We start from the raw sequence: 18767 nt of genomic DNA, 5'->3' as shown, positions 1-18767 counted from the left end.
GAAGGTTCTGCAAGTCACTTATCCTACTGAAACTGCACCACACGTGTAATTACAGGAATGAAAAGGCAGCGTTACCTATCGCTGCTATTTTGGCTGCACAGCCAACAGATGCAAGCGGACATGTTAGGAGCTGAAAGAACCCACAACAGCTGCTACTTGTGCTCATTGAACACAAGAATATATGCCGCAAACTTTCTAAATACCATGTCCGCGAAAGCTGACAGAAAATTTAAAGATGTTGTAAGATATTCGTAATTTGCGAATGCAAATCACGAATATCCCGAATTAAAACATGTTTTCTCAAAATGCTAGACAAATGTAAACTTCTATCACATATGAGAGTGATTTATTTCTCTACCTTTCATTCTTGATTTCCAGCTTTGCTATGGGTGATTGATTTGAATGAAGGTTAACGTTTGTTACAGATAGTTTCCTGCATGACAAATATTGCGAAATATGTATTCTGCCTATATGCGGGAATGCCTTTACAAAATGTTTTATGTATCATCTGAGTTTTTTTGAAGTACACATGCAAGGCTTTCTGGAATCTGTAAATGGAATGCACTTCACACTTGCGTGTTTGCGTTGTAAGAGTACAGTTGAGCCTGAGCATGAAGCTTTTACTCAGCAACTCGCATTCCTAGAACAAATGTACTACGTCTGATAATTTATAGAGATGAAGCAAGAACTAATTCCTCTGTCTAACATTTCGTATTCTGACAAGCAGAAGATCAGGTGGCATGCTGACCGTTTGGCAGATGGCCTGAGACAGGCAAAGTCACTCCGGCGCCTCGCTCTGACATCTGACTTTTCTGCTGCCGAGATTCGTTGGATCATCGAAGCCACTCAAGTATGTGAGTCTCTGAAAGAGTTCCACTTTTCGGTTATCTTTGAGGACGATGTTGAGCCCATATCTGCTGCGCGTCAGGAGATGACGAACAAGTGGAAGATCACAATTGGACAGTGAGTAATTTGATTACTTCTCTACGTTATCGAGATTGCATAGCCTGCAAGGGGAACCCGGTGCCCAGAGTCAAAAAGCTTGTGTATGCTGTTTGCCTGAAGTAATACGAGCAGCAAGTGTATGAATGAATCGCTCAGTTCTTGTTGGCTATATTAATCTAGAAATAGTCTGTACATAAACATACGAATTAGAACTACATTCTTTATCATGTCACGATGGAAAGAAATCTTAACTTGGGTGGAAGCTTTGAAGTTGAACGCTCCATTGAAGCGATATTATTGAAGCCAGTGTCATACTCACGTGTCGTGGACGTTGGCGAAGAACAGCAGCGCTGGCAACGCGCAGTTTGTTTTCTCGTTATCATAAATTCCTGATAACTTTATGTTTATGGCCCACATTCAAAGCAGACTGTGTGCCATCATTCATTAGGTAACTGTTGTTCTCCACAACTTTATTGGCTTGCGTTGTGACAGCGCTCAAAACATAGACGCAGGCTGTGTAGAAAATCATGCCTTTCTGTGCATCAAAAAGGGGGTCTATCAAGCTTAAACTATAACGAGACTCCGTGGGTAGCTTCTGTTGTGCGTGGTCCGAGGTACGAGAACGCGCCGTGTCCTTCTTTGTCGTTCTAGTTCCAAAAAACTACCCCGCTCGCAGAAGTTAACGAAAAGTTTGGTTCCAGCACCTGCTGGTGTTGAACGACCCGTTTAACCGTAGATCCACCCGGTGATCTAAAGGTAGAGGATCTTGTCTTGCCGTTCCTTCCTTGGAACTCCTCTATTCAAACAATATTCCATAGTTGACGGGGCTTGTTTGACTGTTGTAGAAGGACGAGGTCACTTTTCTAATTCTGTCGAACGAGGTCGCTGACTTGGGGCTGGGCATTGTTCATAACTCAGAAAGGTATTCATTGACCGATGCTCCCAGGAAGTTCATCGCGTTTTGAACAGCGGAGCTGTTTTAAGTTGAGCCTTCGCGTTCGTTGTCCGATCTAACGCAGGGTGGAAGGTTCCGGAGTTAGTGCTTTCTCCCAAACACTGGGCGCATGCCCACTATGGTGGATTGGCCAACAAGCACCTTAGTCCCTACTACTCTATCCGTCTCCTTACCATTCTCTTCCTCTTCTTCGCTGTTGGCGTTTTCCGGTACTGTTTATACGCACGCGCACACGCACGCGCACGCGCGCACGCACACGCGCGCGCGCACGCTCATATATATACACGGACAGCCCTTGCAGTGCATTGATTTACCTAGCGTTCCACAACTTTGTGAACGACAATAAACCTCGTCACATTTGGTGGAGGTTACTGAGATTCTTCGCCTCGTCCTGGAGCTCCGCACTCGAGCCCTGCCAACAAGATCGCCTTGCACTATGCCTGATCCCGCCCCCTCGTTGCCTGCACCACCGGTTGTCACTGTCGTCTGCGCCGGCGTCCCTCGTCAACCGGACGCACCCACTTTCAGTGGGACCGCCGAACAGGATTTGGAGGACTGGCTGTCATCGTACGAACGTGTAAGTGCCCATAACAAATGGGATGACCAGTCTAAGGTGAGCCACGTGGTGTTCTACCTAGACGACGTAGCCAAACGTTGGTTCTTCAACCACGAATCAGACTTTACAAGCTGGTCCGCATTTAAGACTCTGTTTGCTGAAGTGTTTGATCCTCCAGCTGTGCGTAAGCTACGCGCTGTACAGTGTCTACGCCAGCACGCACATCAGCCTGGAGAGACATTCCCCAGCTACATCGAGGATATTCTCGATTTATGCAAGCGGGTAAATCCGAGCAGGTCGGAGGATGACAAGATCAAACACATCCTCAAGGGCATCGAGGACGGCGCATTCCAGATGTTGCTTTTAGATGCACGAGTACAGTACTGAGTCCGACCTCGCTGGCATCGGTGTGGACCTCGGGTGGCGGGGGGCTGCCGGACTGCAGCTGCAGGCGGAGGATAGGTGACGAGGCTAGCAGGTGGCATAATTTCGTGAAGGAGTCATCACAGGCGGGCGACCAAGCGGAAACTTCTTTGTCGCCACATAGAAGGGCTGTCAGGGGTGCACTTATGGAGGCGAAATTTTGACTGAAGCATCAGAAATACGAGCATAAACCAAGTAAACTATGAAGCTCCAGGCCGCCATTGGAATGTGAACCTGGCAACGTGTAACGTGAGAACGTTATCTAGTGAGGCGAGTCTAATAGTGTTATTGGAGAAATTAGAGGGTAGTAAATGCGATATAATAGGGCTCATTGAGGTTAGGAGGACAAAAGAAGCATATACAGCGCTAAAAAGCGGGCACGTTCTGTGCTATCGGGGCTTAGATGAGAGACGAGAACTAGGAGTCGGATTCCTGATTAATAAGGATATAGCTGGTAACATACAGGAATTCCATAGCATTAACGAGAGGGTGGCATGTCTTGTTGTGAAACTTAATAAGAGGTACAAATTGAAGGTCGTACAGGTCCACGCCCCTAAATTCAGTCATGATGACCAGGAAGTCGAAAGCTTCTATGAAGACGTGGAATCGGCGATGGGTAAACTCGAAACGAAATACACTATACTTATGGGAGACTTCAATGCCAGGATTAGCAAGAAGCAGGCTGGAGACAAGTCAGCGGGGGAATATGGCATAGGCTCTAGGAATAGCAGGGGAGAGTTATTAGTAGAGTTTGCAGAACAGAATAATATGCGGATAATGAATACCTTCTTCCGCAAGCGGGATAGGCGAAAGTGGACGTGGAGGAGCCCGAAGGGCGAGACTAGAAATGAAATAGACTTCATGCTCTGCGCTAACCCTGCCATCATACAAGTTGTGGACGTGCTCGGCAAGGTGCGCTGCAGTGACCATAGGATGGTAAGAACTCCAATTAGATTACAGTTGAGGAGGGAACGGAAGAAACTGGTACATAACAACACAAACAATCAGTTAGCGGTAAGAGGCAAACTCGAGGAATTCCGGATCACGCTACAGAACAGGTATTCGGCTTTAACTAAGGAAGAGGACTTTAGTGTTGAAGCGATCAACGACAATCTTATTGGCATCATTAAGGAGTGTGCAATACAAGTCGGTAACTCCGTTAGACAGGACACCAGTAAACTATCGCAAGAGTACAGATCTCTGATCAAGAAATGCCAATGTATGAAAGGCTCTAACCCTACAGCTGGAATAGAACTGGCAGAACTTTCCAAGTTAATCAACAAGCGTAAGACAGCTGACATAAGGAATTATAATATGGGTAGAATCGAACATGTTCTCAGGAATGGAGGAAGCCTAAAAGCAGTGAAGAAGAAACTAGGAATAGGCAAGAACCAGATGTATGCGTTAAGAGACAAAACCGGCAATACCATTACTAATATGGATGAGATAGTTCCAGTGGCTGAGGAGTTCTATAGAGATTTATGCAGTAACAGTGGCAACCACGACGATAATGTGAGAGAGAATAATCTAGAGGAATTTGAAATCCCACAAGTAACGTCGGAAGAAGTAAAGAACGCCTTGGGAGCTATGCAAAGTGGGAAGGCAGCTGGGGAGGATAAGTTAACAGATTTCTTGAAGGATGGTGGGCAGATTGTTCTAGAAAAACTGGCCACCCTGTATACACAATGCCTCATGATTTCGAGCGTACCGGAATCTTGGAAGAACGCTAACATAATCCTAATCCATCAGAAAGGGGACGCCAAAGACTTGAAAAATTACAGACCGATAAGCTTATTGTCCGTTGCCTACAATGTATTTACTAAGGTAATCGCAAATAGAATCAGGACCACCTTAGACTTCTGTCGACCAAAGGAGCAGGCATGATTCCGTAAGGGCTACTCAACAATAGACCATATTCACACTATCAATCAGGTGATAGAGAAATGTGCGGAATATAACCAACCCTTATATTCAGCTTTCATTGATTACGAAAAAGCGTTTCATTCAGTCGAAACCTCAGCAGTCATGGAGGCATTACGGAATCAGGGTGTAGACTAGCCGTATGTAAAAATACTAAAACATATCTATAGCGGCTCCACAGCCACCGAAGTCCTCCATAAGTAATGTAACAGAATCCCAATAAAGAAAGGCGTCAGGCAGGGAGATACGATCTCTCCAATGCTATTCACAGCGTGTTCACAGGAGGTATTCAGAGACCTGGATTGGGAAGAATTGGGGATAAGGGTTAATGGAGAATACCTTAGTAACTTGCGATTCGGTGATGATATTGCCTTGCTTAGTAACTGAGGTGACCGATTGCAATGCATGCTCACTGACCTGGAGAGGCAAAGCAGAAGGGTAGGTCTAAAAATTAATCTGCAGAAAACTAAAGTAATGTTTAACAGTCTCAGACGAGAACAGCAGTTTACGATAGGTAGTGAGGCACTGGAAGTGCTAAGGGAAGGCATGTACTTAGGGGAGGTAGTGACCGCGGATACGGATCATGAGACTGAAATAATCAGAGGATTAAGAATGGGCTGGGGTGCGTTTCGCAGGCATACTCAAATCATGAACAGCAGTTTGCCACCATCCCTCAAGAGAAAAGTATATAACAGCTGTGTCGTGCCAGTACTCATGTATGCGGCAGAAACCTGGATGCTTACGAAAATGTTCTGCTTAAATTGAGGACGACGCAACGAGCTATGGAAAGACGAATGATGCGTGTAACCTTAAGGGATAAAAAAGAGCAGATTGGATGAGGGAACAAACGCGAGGTAATGACACCTTAGTTGAAATCAAGAAAAAGAAATGGGGCATGGGCAGAACATGTAATGAGGAGAGAAGATAACAGATTGTCATTAAGGGTTGCGGACTGGATTCCAAGGGAAGGGAAGCGTAGCAGGGGGTGGCAGAAAGTTAGGTGGGCGGATTTGATTAAGGAAGTTTGCAGGGACAACATGGCCACACTATGTACATGACCGGGGTAGTTGGAGCCGTATGGGAGGTGGCTTTGCCCTGCAGTGGGCGTAACCAGGTTGATGATGATGATGATGAACTTCTTTGGTTGTAGAATGTCAGTAAGAAAGCGGAGCTTGGCTCGATCTGGAAGGATGCCGTGTCGTGATAAAATATAGCGAAAAATAGTGAGCTTTCAGGTGCCGAAACGACATTCTGTCAAGTTGAGTTGAAGTGCTGCGTCAATAATGCATTTCAGAACGTTCTCGAAACGGATGAGATGTGTTAGGGAATGAGCGGAAAAGACAACTACGTCATCCAGCTAGTATAGACATGTGTTCGATTTGAGGCCGCTTAAAATATTATCCGTCATCCCCTCAAAAGTGGCTGAAGCGTTACACAGGCCGAAAGAGATTACGATGATTTCGTATAATCCATCAGGTATTAAAAATGTCGTTTTACGTCGATGAGATGTTGCAAAAGGGCCTTGCCGGTATCCGGAACGTAAATCCAGCAAACTACGATCCCAGCAAAGAGTAGAGGGTGGCATCAATGTGCGGTAACGGGTAAACCTCCTTGCACGTTATCTTATTCAAATGGCGGTAGTCGACGCAGAACCGAATAGAGCTATCCTTTTAATGAGAACGACTGATGACACCCAGGGACTGTTTGAAGGCTGCACAACGGCACGCTTGAGCATGTCCGCAACCTGGTCATCAATGACACGACACTCAGAGGTGGATACTCGGTAAGGGCGGGGCCGTAGAGGTGCACGACTGCCGGTATCTATCTGGTGAAGAAAGGTCGATGTGCGGCCCAAACCAGAAGCACGGCTGTCGAAAGAAGCGCGGAACTTCTGCAGGAGAGCGAGAAGCTGGCTTAGTTCTGAAGATGATGTTTCATCGTCGATGCAGCTGTGGGTAAACGTCGAGGAGTGACTGATGAACCGCAGGGTCACAAGCAAGTGCGCTAACATCCGTAGAAGTAGGAGCGGCAGGAGCGTCAAAGATGCAAAAGGTGGCGACCAGTTGACCGTGGCCTAGGCATTCACTATGATATAAAGGTATAGGGCACGCCGTGGGATTGTCGACGACCATTTTCGCGACGCCACTGCGAAGAGTAAGGAGAGCAAAGGGTAGTGGAGAAGATGTGCGGAGAATGAACGCTTCAGAGGGCGTAAAGAGAAGAGTGCCATCAGAAATAGCGGCGCATGACACAGGTACAAGCATGGAAAGCACGGAGGAGGGTCGGCATTGTCTTTGGACACAGTTCATCACTAGAAGGGCGGTTTTCGATAGTCTCAAGGTTAGCAAGTGCAGAAAGTTAGAGTTCGGCGTGACAACAGTGAGTAACGGCGTTATTATTTCCAAGGAGGTCCCAGCCTAACATAACGTCTTGGTAACACGAGCGCATCACGACGATTTCGACGGTATACAGTAGTCCTTTATTGAAGACGAGAGCAGTGCAGGCCGCGAGAAGCGTAACATTTTGAGTGCTCTAGGTTCGAAGGGAGAAGTCGGAGGGAGTCGTCAAAACCTTTCGTAGTGTGTGACAGAGTTCGGCGGGAATTAAGAACGCGGCAGCTCCTGCATCCACAAGTGTCAGGACGGCGATTCCTTCGACAGACATGCCAAATCAGTCACAGTGAGCACCTCTTTAAACAATACAACATACCTACAATCTACAATCTATACATCCGCTCTCTCCTTCGTGTATGGCACTCGAACTCAAACTCTGAAAACAGCGTATTTAATGAAATTGCTTGTCTGCAAAGAAATACAGCTACCTATATCACCCGTCACGGAGAATATTGGTCTATACCCCCCTCAAGAACCAACTACGGTTTCCAAATGACGAAAAATAAATTACCCAGAATACTTAGTTCATTAAATGACGCTGGCATTGACATCATTAACATAACACGTTCAGAACTGTCGTTACTTATCAGAACCTTATCCTAAATAATGAATCAAGCGTAATTTCTTTTTCACTTGATTTCACATGTGTGTCTTGTTAAATGTGTGTAATGACATAATTTTCGCTTGTCCTTTTCTTTCTCTTAATTATTCCAATATTAATCGACCATCGTATCTCTTCACCTTTAATTATGCATCGTCAAGTGTACGCGATTTTCACTTTTATTCACGTATTGCCAAGTGTATGTAATGTGGTGGTTCGTACCATCTGCATTGCTTTTATTTGCCCTTATCTCATTTCTTTGTTCCTTTTTTGTTTGTTCCGTTATAGGAAATTCTCTTGAATTGATCGATGATATGTAATGTTCTTAGCGTACGGTTGATTGCGCTACTCACTGCCACCGTGTAACACGGGGGCTAAGGGCACCTCAAGCTGCCTCATTGCAGCTTTTATCTTAGCCCTCGTCATTGTATTTTAGCAATGGAAACAGATAAAGAAAGAAAGAAAGAAATACATTGGGTGGAGAGGGACGAGGACTTGGGCATTGCGGCGTGGATGCAGTTCGTGCCTCGGGAACTGCTGCCGTCAGTTGTCCGGCTCAGTGGACACGGTACTGCACCGCATCAGAGAAAGCGAATGACGACATGGAGATGGTGAGCGGCGGGAAGACGCGGTTGGACGGTCAGAGAAAACGGAAGGGGTAGGAAGGTCAGAAGGCGAAGAGGAAAACTGAGCATGGAAAGGTGGCGCTCGCCGGTTCTTCGGGAAAGGAAGCATTCAACTACGACAAACGCGTGCCACGTAACCAGCATCACCCCAAGCAAAACATATTGGACGGTCATCTAAGGTGCACCACTGGTGGGGGTAAGGTCCGAGCCGGGGTTGAGGAGTCGCAAAATGCTGTCGGCCTGGTAGCGCCATATGAGGAAAATGCTGTCGGTCTGGAAGTGACATAGGAGGAAAATGCTGTCTGAAATGCGGTCGATGGATAGAGGGCGGCAAGAGAGTTTGTGGACGAGATCAGGCAACTCCTTCAGCGTACATGAGAGGTGCACTGACTGGTCTGCTCACGGGTTGGAAGGACGGCTTGGGAAACTTGCTCTTCAATGCAATCGCGGATCGTAAGTGGCAAAACGGGTGGTGGTTTCGGGATCGAATACATCAAAGATAGCTGGCGAGCGACCTCTCCTCGAACGAACGCCTGAATTTTCAGGAACAGAGAAGCATGGTTGTCGACTCCACGACTTGACAGAGTCGACGCGCGTAGTGGGACCTCGGGTGTGAAGTCGTTGCCTGTGCAACTCGTCGTAAATCTAAGACTATTGGAAGACTTTGATGACAGTGTGAGGACTCTTCAATAATAACATATAAAACACGTCGTCCTCAATACCCTTCATTATATGTTTGATATTCACTTCCTCTGACAAGGACACGTCACACTTGTTTGCAAAGGTCAACAATGTTATTAATATAGCTCGTGAAATTTCTCTGATGTCATGGGATCGTGTGTGCAGCCTTGTTCTGCGCGAAGCTTTCGTACTGCTGGCCGACGGAAAACTTGTCTGAAGCTGGTCATGAAGACCAACACGAAGTGAGGTCGGCTTCATGGTTTAGAAACCATAGTTTTCCCACGTCCGTAAAATAGAATGCGACGTTTCTCAACTTGGTATCATGGTCCCACTGGTTATGGGCACTCACTCGCTCATAAGAGGAGATCCAATCATCAACTTTGCCGTCTTTGCCGGAGAAATAAGGGATCTCGCTGACGCACGGCACCGGCACAAACCAGGGTGGGCGGCGCCGTTGGAGGAGGGCATGCGTTGTCAGGCATAATGTGGGGTAGAGTGCGCCTCCGAATTTCCAGGGTGGTCGAAACCCATCACTTCCACCACTTGATAATAGATTGATTAACAGCAGACGCAGGCGAATGGGTAACAGTCACCAGCGTTCTGCCATGGACAGCAACCCCGAGCTCATACCGTTCGCGATGCTGCGGAGGCGCAGGCCTCTTTTCTTTGTTTCAGTGTGTGTGTGTGTGTGCGTGTGTGCGTGTGCGTGTGTGTGTTTGATGCGCCCGCACACACTTGATGATGATACTATACAGATGATCGAGTGCACAATAAATGCCGAAGCTCGCACGAGAGTGGCAGCGCCGACATTGCGCAAATGCCTCGCTTCGAGAGCGAGAAGGACAATGAAAGCTCTAGCGGACGGAAGCCGCTATCGCCGAGGATCGAGAACGGGAAACGCAAGCCAAGCGCATGTGGAAGCAAGCCAACCTCCAGCTTCGAGAGTAGGAGGCCAAGCAGAGCCGTCGAAGCAGAGAGATTCCTCCCACGGAGGGTGCCGATGGACGGTTCAAGAGCGCACTCCTCGACCATGAGTGCGGCCATAGCTGCAAGCTGTGTGGTAGACTGCGGTTCGATCACAACCTCACGCAAGTCAAGAGTGCGCAATCCAGAACCGAAGCTAGAATCTAGCTAAATGAGGACAGCGAGACAAAATAATTTCATGAAAACCGCGCTCAACACGATTTCGAACTTGAGAAAAGGACAACCAGTTTCGCTGTTTTAACAGCTTTCACTGCGTGGAACTGGCTTTACCTTTCTCTCATTGTTCCCACTTGGGTAGTATATGACGACTGTTTATGTAATCTCACCAAGTGTTAGCTCGGCAAGTGCAGATATTCGCCTTCCAATGAGAAAGTGAGACGGGAAGAGAGGGTCCAGATCTCGGCAGTCGCTATAAACGTGCGTGATTGGCCTGGAACTGATCACAGCTGCTACTTCAGTTAGGGTTGTTTGTAGTGGTTCTCAGTAAGAAATACCTTACCGATGAATTTCGTCAATGTCAGTTTGATAGACCTGATAAGTGTCTCGCAGAAATCGCCCGCCACGGTGCATGAGCGGCGATAAATTTCCATTTGATATTATGGTTAGCGATGTAGATATAAACTTCGTTTCTGAATGATTTCCGCAATATCAAAAGCTCTCTCGCTCTTTACGAACGCCACAGCGTTTTCTTAATATATAACAGAAGGAAGTACCCGCGATGACAAAGAGCATCGGAAAGCGTTGAGAAAACTTGGTGCGGTGATGTCTTCGACTAGTTCGAGGTGAACAGCTGCAACCACGGCACACGTGAACAGGCAAATATAAACTTTGGCGTAGTCATCTAGATGTTTAACGTAGAGGGGACGAGCAAAATCTAGCCTGGGGACTTGAAAGGGCTCCAATCTTTATTTATTTATTTCGGATACTTTCCTGGCCCGAAGGCATTACAGAAAGGAGTGGTAAGTGAGAAAAAAAAAGTACATAATTATACAATAATAGGTATTACAAAACGGCTGAAAATACAGCAGTCTTGAAATCGCCAACGTCAGAAATGGCAGCGATGTAGGAAGGAAGGTCGTTCCAGTCGGCGCTGGTTTTAGGAATAAAAGAATGTGGGAATGGTGCAGTTACTTCTCAGAAAGGTCTGACGTTGTGGCATTGGCACACGATGAATCCTCTGACATTTTCGACTACCTACCATCCTCGTAATATCCGTAAGTTTCCCCTTATTTGTTCAAGTGTATCACGAACTCCGGCATGAAGAAGTTGTCGATGGTGTTACACGACGAGGGGAGCTCGCAGTAGTAGTGGTACATTGGTTGGATATTTTTCATCGCAAGATTTCTTGCTGAGTTGTAGGCGCCTTGCGACTCGTAGAACTCCCTTGTCGATAAAGCAGGTCAGGTCTCGAAGGGGTGAATACTTTGTATGCTGAGCTCCTTTAAAGACGTGGTCAATTTCTTGCGAGAAGGCTGAGCTTTGTACCTTTATTTTATTCAGTATAGTTGGACGGCTTGCAATTCTTCGGCATTCAGGGCTCCCCGGGAAACTTCTCCAGCTTCGAGGCAGATCGTAGTATCCAAGCTCGAACATGGTGCAGTTTCAATTTGTATTTGTGCTGTATTTGTGAATAGCCATGATTAGTGATTCGGTTTGCATGGCGATTTGCAAAGATGATGCCCGATAAGGACTTTCCTCTGTTACACTTGGAGAGATTGCTGGAGTTCCGCCTATGGTGTGCTGGCCATTCATTCTCCTAACAATTAAGGCAATGGTGTCCTGCCCACCACACTTTGTTGTCAATTCATGGGCGGAGACGTCGCTCGTAAGAAAGATTAGCAGGAATATGCTTTCCAGGGCAATGCCTCCGCAATGGGATATTCGTTCTGCTCTGAATCTCCGTTACGCAATGGCGAATGAAGTTTTTTTAATCGGGGAGAATCTCCGGTAATTCAGTACGCTGCAGTCATCGAATTAATCCAAAACTGCGCTGATATGCCTTCAGTTAGGTCTTGACGCACATACTGGTACATTCGTTCGAAGACGAGAATGCCTAGCAGTTCGAGTCTGGCAAGGCTTGACTCCTTGATTGGCGCCAGCCTGTACTTGCACAAGACTATAGTTGAGCTGTTCGTATTTTCTGCTGTGCAATTGTAGGAAAAGGTGCCGCATGCTGACAATTACTGGCGTCAGCGAAGAAAAGCATTGCGTATTTGTCGCGAAGTCCATGTATGCCCTGTTAGTATAACGGGAGAATTTCAATATCCCAGAGCTGTGGAAGTTCATTGCAGCGATTCTTCCAATCGTGTAAAGCGTCCAGTGGCAGTTGTTCTTCCCAGTCAGCTGCTTTCCTACAAAGCTTTTGGGAAAAGATCTTGATCCTTATTGTGGAAAGGGTCGGCATGCCTAGAGGGTCGCATAGGCAAAACGTCGTCCATGGTATGAACCACTTGTTATCGGTTCTTTGTTAAACAAGCTCCATAGCACTTCCGGGCCTAAACGAAAATACGTCGGGGTGAAAATGTTATACAATTCACAAAACTTTCACTACTTCTGCAAGTTGTCTGAGAGGCAACTCCGGAGGTTGCATCGATTGTGTGCTGAGAACGCGTGCGTCGTTCGAAGCCTATTTTCGGAGCTTCGTGGATGCACTTGCGAATGCCTCAGTGGCTTCTGACCGCAGCTTGGACCTGCTTACGACGGAGTCCACTTCTGTTAAAATGTCATCAAGATAAATAGAAACCCACAGCCTTTCTGTTTTTTCGGAGCAACCGACAATATTTGCTCAAGATGATGACGGTTGGCCGCCGCCCAAAAAAGACTAAATGTCGTGCCGAATAGTGCTCTAGCCATGCCCCTTATGCCAACGTTAGAGAACGGTTGACCTGGCCTGGGCTCTTTCTCCAATCACAGCTATCGTAAAGCTTCTTGGCCTGTGCTGGTGACGCTTTTTTGCAGAAACACGTTTTTGATGCCTGCTTCTAAAGCAATGTAATGTTTTCTGAAGCGAAGTAGGAACCCTATGAGATCGGCAGTACGGTTCGGTCGGCACTACAGGCTGTTGTAAAGCGAAAGTTTTCGTTTTCCATGGGAGGAAGCATCGAAGACCACTCTTACGCTTGTTGGATGATCCTCGCGGATTACAGCATGGTGTGGCATGCAATACACTGTGGTTTTTTGCTGATTTCCATTCTAGGCTACATCATCGTTAGCATATTTGCGTATGACAGCACTACATTCTCGCAGAAGCTGAGGGTATCGCCGAAGTTTTCGAAGTTGAGTTAAACGCTTCCGTGAGTTGGCTCGAATGTTGTCGTTGCGGATTTTCTGTTTCCATGTAAGCGAAACTACGCAATGACGATTCTCCATATTTTCTCCGCTGTTGAATAAATCCAGAACAGGGTGTGTGACCCGGGTCTTGTTATGGCCATCGGAGATTATCCACATAATTTTTCAGGTCCCAGTAGTAAACTGTGGTCATCTTATGGTACGTCACTGCCGCTTTCAGTACAATTGTATCGTTGAAATGCGCGACTGTATAATGCCAGATGCTACTTGTCCATGCAGAGTCCAGCCTAATGAAGTCTCAGTGGCTTTGACTCCGTTGTCCAGTTTCCGTGCGTTTCCCGTGGCAAATGACCAGTATCAGCCACAGCCAATTAACACGTCGATAGCTTTTGGGCTTTACGCTTGATCGATGTCGGTGAATTCGTAATGTCGGTCCTCGAAGTTGTCGGCAAAGTCTCTACTCGGACATGGAATGGATTGGTCGCAGATCTTAGTCGAGACGAGAGCTTCGATTCGCAGTGACAACTATGCACTGAACTCGGTTACAAGCACGCGTCGGAAAGTCTTCGTGTCATGATGCCCTCAAAAATGTCCTACTGTATGACACTAGTGATTGAGTACTTCACAATTGACATAGTTTCTCAGTCAATTGCTCGGCCACAAAACTGCGCTGGATGACTTCATCCAACAAAACGCGAACTAGCACTTTCGTGTCCGGCTGCCCACGCAACAGCTGTTTGGAGGTATACGAGCCGTTTGGAAGTGCCCGTACCAGTCAGCTCGAGTTTTATCTGGTGAGGTAATGGCGGAATCCAGCGGTGTATTTCCTCAACTTAGAATGACACATTGTTTTAGCATGGTGCCAATCGCTCTTATCGCATTTCACCTTCCTTATGCAATTCCTTGCTACGTGTTGCCCGAAGGTAAAACGCAGACGGCGACGTTCACTTATTAGGCGTTTTTCTTTTTATCTCGAGACCAATTGCAGAGTCGTTGTGCTCGGTGTAATGGCTCGTTCACTTCGAAAAAGCGGGCCTTTTTGACGAACGGATTTTGTGAATGAGGTCAAAGATTCTATGGTTGAGCGTTGATGACACGGCAGTTTCGGTAAGGATCGATGGACCAATTCAGAATCCTATGACAAGGTCCGCCTCTTTTTTTCTGCTTTTTCTTTTTTTTTAAACATCGTGTTTGTAGTGGCGGCACTACGTGTTCCACATTTAAAGATTAACCATACTCACGCGCCATGGTCAGTGACATTTCAACCTGTGAGTCTTGCGTAAAGGCATTTGTGCATGTTACATTGACTCGCTCGCTCATAGTGTGGCTGCCTCGTGAATACCCGTTGTCGTCCTTCTGTTTCAAATTCCAACCTGTATTGGCGTGACGATGTCGTTTCACACTTTGCAGGTACAGTCACCACTTCGTGCTTCACACGCCACACTTGTTTGTTTGCACTGCCCAAACTTGATGAAGGGACCGCTTAAGGCTTCGAATAGCGTCCCATTAAGATAGCTTGCTGGATAATAATCATATGTCCAGTCTCGCAGATCAACATTTCCAGATTAGCATGATATTAAATAAACTGTCTTCAGTCGATATCGCTAACCTTCCTTATGCGCATCAATAATTTCTTTTCAGGTGTTGTTAGTGATGAAAGCTTGAAATTAAATTTTCTGGTGTAAGGTTGAAGTCTGACTTCCCCTCTTTAACCTTCGAAGGCTCTCTCCTGTAGTTCGTTCGGTTGCTATTCATTGAGACCCACGTAAAGTGCCCGTGAAGAACTGGAGTATAAATTGTTGCCTGTATGACTTGGGCCAGTTGATGCCAGACAGGCGTTTCCTATTTCTGTTTACGCGAACTGGTACATTAGCTGTGCAATGCGCCGGACCAACATCATATTTCCAACTTTTCAACAATATAAGCCAGGAATCTCAGCCGGTAGCCTAGAGGCTATGCCGTTATGCTATTCAGCACGAGTTCGAGGCTTCGATCCTGGCCGAGACGGTTATATTCTGATTTGGTCAGAACGCAAAAGCATGCATTCGGCACATGTTACAAAGAACCGCAGGAGGCCAAAATGAATCTAGAGCTTCAAGACCCCCTACCCCCCTCTCTTATAGCGTGCCTCACAGAGGGAGCTTCTGGCAGGTAAAACCCCTGAATTTTTTTTATATTATTGTGCATGGAAGGCCGTATGTTGAAAGCTTTACAGAATTTCTGCTAAGTTTTCCGCAGTCGTGTTGTTCAAGTTGACTCTCACGTGTACTGATTTATCTTTAACACTGGGCAGGCACACCTTCTTTGCATGTACATTTCTGACTTTGAGGCCATTCTCCAATGTACGGTATTGCTCCCTGCATTGTCGTTCGCGCACGAGAAAGTAATGCCATGCGCATATATTCCGCAGCGGGTACCGGGGTGCTAGTTGAGGTTGTAAGTGAACCGGCCGTAGTGGTTCAGTAGCTGTGGCATTGAACTTCTGAACACAAGGCCGCTGGTTCAATTCCCTACCCGCCGCATTCATTATTCGATGCAGGCGGAATGCAACAAAAATTGTGTACCGTGCTTTGGGTGCACGTTGAAAAGCCACAGCTGTTCAAAATTATAACGGAGTACTCCACCACAGCAACACATATAACCCGCTATGCAGTTTCGTGAAGTTGAGCTTCACAATTTATTGTATAATTTGCGAGTGAGACAGTTAAACCAGCGGTATGATCAATAAAAATACAATTCTAGCTATGGGAAATATGTTCGCACAGGCAGTTTATGATCTTTGCCGGACAGTGTTCGCGATAACACTTAGTCAGTATTCACATAATTAACAAACGTTACTGAATCACCTTTTTGTTGTTATGATTAGTGCATACGTTTATATTGGAAACGTGAAATCGTATTTGAAGAACTTTATTTTGTGTGAGTCTCTTGGAACGCTTTTGCAAGATATTCATAATCAAATGTGACACTCATGCGGCTAGTTACGCACACTGGGGCGGGGATCTTAACAAAACGTCAAGTACACGTCAACCGACTAACACACGACGCTACCTCACATTCCTCCAGTGACATTGAATAACACACCTTCCTTTTCAATTCTACACTCTCACCGCTAACACACCCTCGTTCGCTACGTCGCCCACTCGCCTTACCCATTCTCCATTTACGAAGAACCGTAACTAAATATACTATGCCGAGGAAAGCATATGTCGCCTTGAAAAAGTGAGGTCCACTAGTCGAAACGTTGGCTCCGGCTTTCACCTTGTTCTCGCTTTTACCGAAATGGAAAGTATTGTGAAATTTGGAAACCTTGCTAGGTGGTAGAGGCATGCATATATATATATATATGCCTCAACTATATAAAGTGCAACTGACTGTGGCCACCTTCGGACCAACATTGGTTGCACTACGCTCCTCCAAGAGGCAGGACGTGTCGAGGGTGCTCCCAAACAACGCGTTGCAATGTGGCAGACACGGTTTAAATGATGGAACCACTGCCTCAAAAAAGTGCTGCGTAGTGCTTACGCATTTCTCTTGGATTTACTGCTAAATACCGAGCGAGCGAGATGACTTTATTTGGAATCCGACGATAGGGAGGCCCGGGCCTGGGGCCGCCAAGATGGCCACTGGGAGCTGCTGCTCCCGAATGACCTCCATGGCTCGCTGGATGGTCCAAAGTTGGTCTTGGAGTTCTGAGCTAAGCAGCGCGGCCGACCACCGCGCCCGTAGATTTTCCAGGGGGACTGCTATTTTATGTTTATATATTTTACATCCCTACAGCGTGTGTTGAAGGTTGGCTCTCACAGACTTGCATAGCTTGCTTATATCGCTGTCTTATATATCGGGGTAAACAGCCACTGAATTTTTATTGAAGAATTTTGTCGACATTATATAACAGTTGTTCACACGTACACGTTTGCCTTCTCATTCTTGAGCTGCATGCATGCGTGTTCGCAGTATGCAATAAATACGTAAGTAAATTATGTACAGCATGTTGTGTATTCTACTTAAGGATTGGATATCGTATTATTGCTCGATGAATTATTCCAGCTGAGAATACTCGCTACGTGACCACAACAACCACAAGATATTAATGACGTCGTTGTGTTCTGTCTGGTTTTTGCAGATTTTGGATTAGCGTGCACCTCAATGCCGCTAAACAAATTGCCTGCTGCCACGAGGTTCTCTCAAGCCCCGACAAGGTCGAGCCTCTTAATCTGATCTTTGCTCCGCTGGGACACTCGTGCGGTACTCACAGTGTCCCCTGTGGAGACCATCTGACCTCTTTGCTTTTGGGCGGCACGTACTTCACAAAAGTGCTCCCGGATGTCGCCAAAGGATTGGGCCTTTACCTGGCACTGACACGCAGTCTACGAAAGTTGGGCATGGAATTTGAAACGTCGCATGACTCGGCGCAGACCATCATAGAAGGCATCGCAAAAAATAAGAGCATTGAGCAGCTGCGGATAGAAAGTAGGTAAACTGCGCGTAGAATGCGGAATTTTGTTGAGAATTCGAGGGCTGTAACGTAGCCCGACGTTACTTTTCAATTTACAGATATTGCGGGCAGCGTAACATTCTCTGCATTTTAGTCAGGGCACTTAACATAACATGTTCAAGCTTGTCCGTAAGTGAATTGCGTTTTGTGCAATACTGCGGACAACGTAAAGGACTCTGCTGGTGGCGCAGAACATTACCAGAGTAAGCAGGTGAAACATTGGTGACCAATTATTGTATAATGGCTGCTGGCGTGAATTTTCCGCAGAAAGAACGTAAGGTGAACACAGAGCCTTTCTAACGCCAATCTTTATTAGTTAATTCTGCGAGACTCTGCTAACCGTGGCTGCTGATGGGTGCTGGTGCGGTCTTGCCGGAGGGGTCATATTTAAAAAAAAAAACAATTCGCAATGGTTGGATTGACCCACGTTCATCCCTGTACCCCGTCCAAATGCTCTATCAGCCCACAATCGCACGCATTGTTTGTGCCAACATCAACAAGCTCTTCGAGATGATCACGGGGTGTGTCACGTAGCCTAGCATCACGCACGCACCAGATTTCTTTAAATCAAAGACGCAGGAATGAAATGGGATAATTTACAGCGGTTGATTAAACGCTTCACGAGAAGTTCACGTAGATCACAAAATGGTGCTTTTGATGTGCATAAGTTGTTTGTTTTTTGAACGAAGACTCCCGTAGCAGCAAAACGTGTTAAATGCATTGTGGTTGGATAAGGCATCACAAAATATCGCTACTAGTGTTGTTGCTTCAATTTACCTCTCAGGTGCCCCAGCAGTACGGGAAGTTGAGCACGTTTGCTGAGAAGTTAACTCACTATTCATGGCAAAAATTGCAGTTCATCTCTGCGCAGACAAATTCATCAACACGTCACTGGGT

At 46.4% G+C, this 18767-nt stretch overlaps 1 protein-coding gene across 3 annotated transcripts in view; it reads left to right on the top strand.

Annotated features, from left to right (window-relative positions):
* LOC126538307 (uncharacterized) overlaps positions 1-18767 on the top strand; it is a 75715-nt gene that overhangs the window by 34240 nt on the left and 22708 nt on the right. For all 3 annotated transcript variants that reach the window (XM_055074684.2, XM_055074683.2, XM_055074682.2), the window contains exons 5-6: positions 728-963; positions 17499-17845. In XM_055074684.2, coding sequence (XP_054930659.2) covers positions 728-963; positions 17499-17845 — 583 coding nt within the window. The remainder of the gene's footprint in view (positions 1-727; positions 964-17498; positions 17846-18767) is intronic.

This window comes from Dermacentor andersoni, chromosome 4, assembly GCF_023375885.2.
Source record: "Dermacentor andersoni chromosome 4, qqDerAnde1_hic_scaffold, whole genome shotgun sequence".
Taxonomy (NCBI): Eukaryota; Metazoa; Arthropoda; class Arachnida; order Ixodida; family Ixodidae; genus Dermacentor; species Dermacentor andersoni.
The sequence above is the reverse complement of the archived record's forward strand: the minus strand, read 5'-3'. Positions and strand labels throughout refer to the sequence as shown.